Source organism: Ceratotherium simum, chromosome 11, assembly GCF_057802395.1.
Source record: "Ceratotherium simum simum isolate JZ-2026a chromosome 11, ASM5780239v1, whole genome shotgun sequence".
Lineage (NCBI taxonomy): Eukaryota > Metazoa > Chordata > Mammalia > Perissodactyla > Rhinocerotidae > Ceratotherium > Ceratotherium simum.
In genome coordinates this window covers 73,354,576-73,361,009 of record NC_141910.1, presented here as the reverse complement: position 1 = coordinate 73,361,009, position 6,434 = coordinate 73,354,576, and the positions used below count along the sequence as shown (strand labels likewise).

At 48.0% G+C, this 6,434-nt stretch overlaps 1 protein-coding gene and 1 non-coding gene across 2 annotated transcripts; both read left to right on the top strand.

Annotated features, from left to right (window-relative positions):
* The first annotated feature begins 231 nt into the window (after positions 1–231).
* On the top strand, positions 232–6,434 carry RPS7 (ribosomal protein S7). Its single transcript, XM_014792145.2, has 7 exons — positions 232–337; positions 592–675; positions 959–1,030; positions 1,786–1,929; positions 2,772–2,836; positions 5,548–5,698; positions 6,323–6,434. The coding sequence occupies exons 2-7, from the start codon at positions 601–603 to the stop codon at positions 6,398–6,400; spliced, it is 585 nt and encodes a 194-aa protein (XP_014647631.1). The 5' UTR covers positions 232–337; positions 592–600; the 3' UTR covers positions 6,401–6,434.
* LOC147916039 (small nucleolar RNA SNORA73 family) lies at positions 6,041–6,248 on the top strand. The gene has a single exon (XR_015553713.1). It is a non-coding gene; the product is annotated as a small nucleolar RNA SNORA73 family (small nucleolar RNA).

The window sequence follows — 6,434 nt, the reverse complement described above, 5'->3', positions numbered from 1 at the left end:
TTTCCAGACGTCCTAGCTTAGCGGGGAGCCCAAGTTCCTTTCTTGGGCCCAGGCTCCCGCCCAGACCCCGGTACGACTGCCTGGCTCCCGCCTCGAACCTCGGTAGTCGGCCCATAAACTCCCGCGAACAGCACCGGAAACGAGACGCCTAGGGCGGAAAAGCGTAACCGACGGAATGGTCCCCCGGAGCCTCTTCCTGGGACTGTCTAGGTTTCTACCGTTTCTCAATGGTACTTCCGGTTTCTCCCTGCGCTGTTCCCGCCTCTTCCCTTCCGCCGCCGGGATTTGACGGGCTCTCGCGAGACCTAGGCCTCTTCCCGGGCCGGCGCTCATCAAGGTAGGTGTGGGGCTTCTTGTCTGTCGGCGCTTTTCTGCCGACTTTGAGGAAAGCACGCTTTGGAGTCAGCCCTGGAGCGGCGGGCCCTGATCGGCGGGCGAGGATACGGCCGATTACGCGGCCCGTGCCCCCCGATGGCTTCGGGGCGGGCCGGGGCGGGGGCCGGGGCCGGGTTCCCAGGCGGGCGGGCGGTGGCGGTGGTCTGCGCCCGAGTCGCGGAGACCCGCCCAGCCTAGAGCGCGCTGTGCTCGCAGGAGAAGGCCATGTTCAGTTCGAGCGCGAAGATCGTGAAGCCCAATGGCGAGAAGCCGGACGAGTTCGAATCCGGCATCTCCCAGGTGAGGGGAGGGGCGGGCTGGGCCCCCGTCGCGTGCCCCCGGTCGCGTGTCCCCGGCTGCCTGTCCGCCTGTCGCGTGTCCCCCGGTCGCGTGTCCCCGTCCGCCTGTCGCGTCCCCCGCCGCCTGTCGCGTGTCCCTGTCCGCCTGTGGCGTGTCTCCTGTCGCGTGTCCCCTGTCGCGTCCCCCGCCGCCTGTCGCGGCCGCGGGTGTCGGGGCCCGGGGTGACCGCACGTGGGTGGCCGCGTGGGCCGGGCGCTGAGGCGGCTCTGCTCCTGTGCTGCAGGCGCTCCTGGAGCTGGAGATGAACTCGGACCTCAAGGCCCAGCTGCGGGAGCTCAACATCACGGCAGCCAAGGTGACCCGAGTCCGGTCGGCGGGAGCGCGGCGGGGGTCCCGACGGCCCCGAGCCGCTGGGCCGTGCGGCGGGTGGGGGCGTGTCCGCGTGCGGGGCCTGGGGGCCCGGGCGGCGGGGCCGGCGGTGCAGAGGGGCCGGTGGCTGTAGTCGTCTCACTGCCCCTGGAGTAGGACGTGGCAGAGAGACGGGAAATTCTTTGAGGCCTGCTCTCCGCGTTAACTTGCAAAAAGTATGCGTTACAAGTTAGCTCTGGAGGTTAGACTTGGCTCCTAATTTGGCCGCAGCGGGTACTGTTTACTGTCGAGGCCGTCGTCCTGCCTCGGTGTATCTCTTTAGCGCGCAGGTTACCGAAATTAGTTGTTAATATCCCGTCTTGGCTGTAGAAGGTACAGCGTGCCTGGAAAGTCAGAGCTTGCGAAGAGGCCTGTGCAGGGGACAGCCAGCCTCATCTTTGGTAGCAGACGACTTAGATTTACTTCCTGGGGTAGAAGGTTACCCGTGCGTGCTCGTTGTCAACTAGTTCACGAGCTGAAACTTGGGCACGTCGGATTCGCGAGGCGTGAGCAGGACTGACGGTGAGGCTGTGGTACCGGCAGCGAGAGATGAGCTGGAAAGGGGTTTAAGAAAGGAGCGCCCACGATGCACGTGTCGCAGTGATGACGGTGCTCGCGGTGAATGTCACCACTTGATGTTGTACCTAGGAGAAGAATGGAGGTTATGAAGTTAAAATAGTGTCTTTTTTTTTTTTCCTTTAGGAAATTGAAGTTGGTGGTGGTCGGAAGGCTATTATAATCTTTGTTCCTGTTCCTCAACTGAAATCTTTCCAGAAAATCCAAGTCCGGCTAGTACGTGAATTGGAGAAAAAGTTCAGTGGGAAGCACGTTGTCTTCATTGCTCAGGTAGCTGTTGTTGAATGTTTTATTTTGTGAATTTGTTAAAATCACTTGTGTTTAGACTTTGTGTTGATGGGCGGAATAATTAAAATAACCCTTTTGTGAATACAGAGAAGCTACTTCAGGTGGTAGGGTGCTGGGAGAGTTGTGCTTGCAATGGGTGGAAAAGATAAAGTACGCTCTTGCTAGTAGTACTAAAATGGTTTTCACGTTTGCAATGCCATAAATGTAGTGGGTTGCTTACAGAGGTGATCAGACAAACTGAGGTGTGTGGTTACTCTGAGCCGTGATTTTTCTGCCTGATAGAATTGCTTGTCTGAGGCTCTCACTGCTCAGGTGAGTCAGATGTAGACTTTGGGAGGAAAACAGTTGCTAAAGAATGGTTGGTAGGAAAAAGGGCAAATAGTCAAGAAAGGTTTTTTTAAAGTTCAGATCTGGCCTTGCTGCCAACAGAAGTCTATGGGAATTGAGAGGCAGACTGATGAGGAATTAAAGGAATTGTATTCTGGCTCAGTAACCATATTAGTACCTGTGTTGGGTAGTGGGCCTGATTAAATGTGGAAAGGTACGTAATATTTGGGAGATAAGTCAAATCATGAAGTAACTGATTTTTTCCAGTACTATTTTAATAGAAGCTATGATTCTAAGCGAATTATTGAGAAATCAGGAAGCACTTCATTGGATTTCTCAATAACTTGTTTAATCTTGGTTGTTTGGTTTTCTTGAACTTTGAATTTATTCTCTTAATAAGTCTTTTTGCTTTTAAAGCAGTTTGACAGTTCTTAGCTTTCTGCCAACTTAAAGTCCTTTTTCTTTTTTATTTTGTTGCATGATAATTTTTACCTTAGAGGAGAATTCTGCCTAAGCCAACTCGAAAAAGCCGTACAAAAAATAAGCAAAAGCGTCCCAGGAGGTGAGTATTGTATCAGCATCAAAATGTGTGTGCTAGTCTTACTAACAACTCTTGATTTGTGTGGGTTGTTTATAGTAAGAGTTGCAGTAGGTGTCTAAAATAAATACTGTTAGTTTCAGAAAACCGTTAACATGGGGAGTTTTGTAGAGTAACTTTTGGTATACTCTGTAATTATACGTAGAATGTTTTCAACTTAACTCACATAGGTAGTATAATAGGTCACTGCTGTCATAAAAGGTGCGACTCTTGCCTCCAGTTCTTGGGGCAAAGAATAGGAGCAGCGAGAAGGAAGCGTTAGTTTAGTGCTGTGGATAAAGCACACCAGACACAGTGGAGGTGGGCTGGGATGTATCTGCTTTCTTTTTGCTGTGAAATAAGGTTAAAAAATTAGACGGATTTTCTGTTGCTGGTGTCACTGCAGCCTTAGGTGCTGATGGACGCTGTTCTGTGAACCTGACTGACTCACAGCCCGTCGGGTGTGAACTCAGATGTTGATGGTTGGCGCCTTGATCTAGGCCTTCTGGTAGTTGTTCAAGTCTCTGGTTACACAGACTTGGATTATTGGATTTCTGCAGACCCTGCCCAAGGAACCAGTTTGAGAAAAAATGTTCTAGTATCTCTAACTGGCAGATAGGCAACAACCTTATGAAGTATATAATTTGTATTATCCCTCCTTAATGGATGAGAAAACGAACCCAAAGCTTGGAGAATTTGCTCGTTACAGCTACTGATAGTTATGCTGGAATTTTTAAAAATTCCGTCTTCTCTCTAAAACCCTTGGAAAATAAAGTTGATGGGACGCTAGTACTGTGGGTAGATGTTACTGTATCACTGGTGGGTAGGAAGGAAAGGGAGTAGTGGATGAGGCTGCAAAGGCAGGTGCTAGGTGTTCTGGAACTTAACTGATATGGCTCAGTACTTTGAAACTTGTTTTATGGGCAGTTGGAGTAGCATAAGACTTTAGGAATTTTTTTTGTATTCTAGATAATTGGTAAGAGATCAGATATAGGCGATAATCAAGAACATTTAGGTAGTTGAGCACAATACTTTAAAAGTGTCTTTGTAATCTCAATTCTGAGAACCTGAGTTAGTACTAGAGTATAAAAACAGATCCTTTGCTTTGCACTCAGCTAAGGGACTGACTCCCAAATCTACAGCCTTAATTCTCCCTCATCCCAAACCTATGTTTTCCACACCTTCTCGGTTAATGACGTCATTGTGCTCCTAGTGACCTGGTCTGCCGTGTGGAGCCTTCCGTTCTCCCTCACACTGACATCGTGGGGGTGGGGGTCGGGGGGGCATAGTGGTTATGCCACTTTCCAGTCTGGCTTCCTGCTTGAGATTGCTTGCCACCTTTGGTGGTTATCTTTCTCCTCTACGTGTTAAATGCTGCGATTTACATTTTCTTTGGTTTATCTATAGCAGAGTTTCTGTCATTTTTCCTCTGAAGCGGTTCAGTCTCTGTGGTTTGTGATTATTAAAGTTACATTGCCATTGTTCCCCCTTTTAAAAGATTTTAGACAGTGTTGGAATCTGAGAGATGACTATGATTAGTTTTGATTCCATTCTAATTTCTATTTTAAGGGAGAAATATGAACTAATTTCCATATTTATATGCCTTCCTAGTCCTGTAACAATAAGATGCTTAATTAATGGGTGACAGTGGTCAGTTGGGCCGTCTCTCGTTTACTTTCTGAAGAGTGATGAAGGCTTTGGGAGGTGGATTTTCCTCGCGCTTGCTGTCTCTGGCCGTGGAACAGTAAGGCCATGGCAGTCATTTGAGAGCCCCTAGAAAACGTTTATTGTGTGTATGGGCACTGCCAGATAGGGACAGCAAATGAGTAGAATGTAGTGTCTGATCTGCTGAGGGGTGAGTAAGACGTAGATGTCTCCACACTGCACGGTGGCTCTAAACACTGAGAACAGGAACTGTTTCTTCTTGCGTTGCTTTCTGACATCTCGTGGTGCACAGCAGGGACCCTCAACGTCTGGAATTATTGGACCTTCTTGTCATCAGGCAGTCACATAGGTTGTGAACTTGAAGTGGTATTCAGGAGAGGAGCAAGATTCCATCGGCAGTTTGTGATGGGATGGGTTGAAAATTGGGAACCTTCCTAGGAGGGACCCCTGTGGTAGAGCTGGTGGTAGGACAGGATCTTTGGGGATGGAATACTGCCTCATTCGATCATAGAGAACAAGGAGGAGTTTTGGTGGTATTTTGGAGGCCAAGGAGAGCTCTGGAAGGATCTTCAGCAGGTAAGTTATGTGATCACATCAGTATTTTAGATTAATTTGACAACATTGGGGGGGTGGTTTCGGAGATGAGCAAGACTAGTAAAGAGGTTGCTGTGGTGATTTAGTTGAGAAATGATAGAAGTGAAGATAAACCTAAAGATAGTGTAAAAATAAAAATCCTCATCAATCTCCCATTCCCTGGAGATAATCACTCGTAGTGTGGTTGACGTGTTATCACATTTGAAATACTAAGTTTTTGAAATAAATTAATGGGGTGTTTGTTACCTGGTTCTAGTTTGGCAACAGCTCTGGTGTGATTTAAATGTAAGTTGCCTATTTGAAATTCAACTAGTGTGAATTTGATTTCAGGAACCTGGAATCGACCGTTTATGTTTTTGACTTCAAGAGGTGCCCTCTTGGCTCACAAGAGGGCAGGTCTTCCTAGGTTTCTCACTTTTGTCACTGTATTCTTTAAGCCGCACTCTGACAGCCGTGCACGACGCCATCTTGGAGGACTTGGTTTTCCCAAGTGAAATTGTGGGCAAGAGAATCCGCGTGAAACTGGATGGCAGCCGGCTCATAAAGGTCCATCTGGATAAAGCACAGCAGAACAATGTGGAACACAAGGTAGTGGTTCTTTTTTTTTATTGTGGAAGGGTCCAGACACAGATGAGGGTCGAATGCAGCATAACGTGCTCCGTGTACCACCAGAACCAATAATTGTAAACTCAGTGGCCGGCTTTCTTTCATCTGTGTCTTGGCCCACTTCCCATTGGATTGTGTGTCACGTTTTAAATTGGGAGATTTTTAAAAGTTGTTATTCTCTACCTTTTAAGTGAGGAAAAATGGAATGAAAGTAATGGCATGGTAATGACTTTTAGTAAGGCTGTATATTCTTTAGGGGCAGGGTGGTGGTGGTGGTAGAATCTGGGAGAACTGTCACTTTCATTCATTCCTGGTAAAGCATAACTGATGTGGACAGCCCCTGGGGTCCCCCAGGGACTCTGTCCATGTGGCCAGAGGAGCACAGCGCTCAGGTGCGGTAGTATAGCGTCCTGACCCACGACATTGGAGATGAGCTTGTCCCCAGTCTTGGGACTGTGGAGGGCTCGTCCTGTATATTCATTGTCTTCTCAGTGCCTGGTTGCTGGGGACAGAAACCATATGGGGCACAATTTCACAAAATTATTAGACTTTAAGATGAATGTGTGTATTTAAAAGTTTTGTGATGAATTATTTCTTTTTTTGTAGGTTGAAACTTTTTCTGGTGTTTATAAGAAGCTCACAGGCAAGGATGTTAATTTTGAATTCCCAGAGTTTCAGTTGTAAACAAAAATGACTAAATAAAATATCATTCACAATA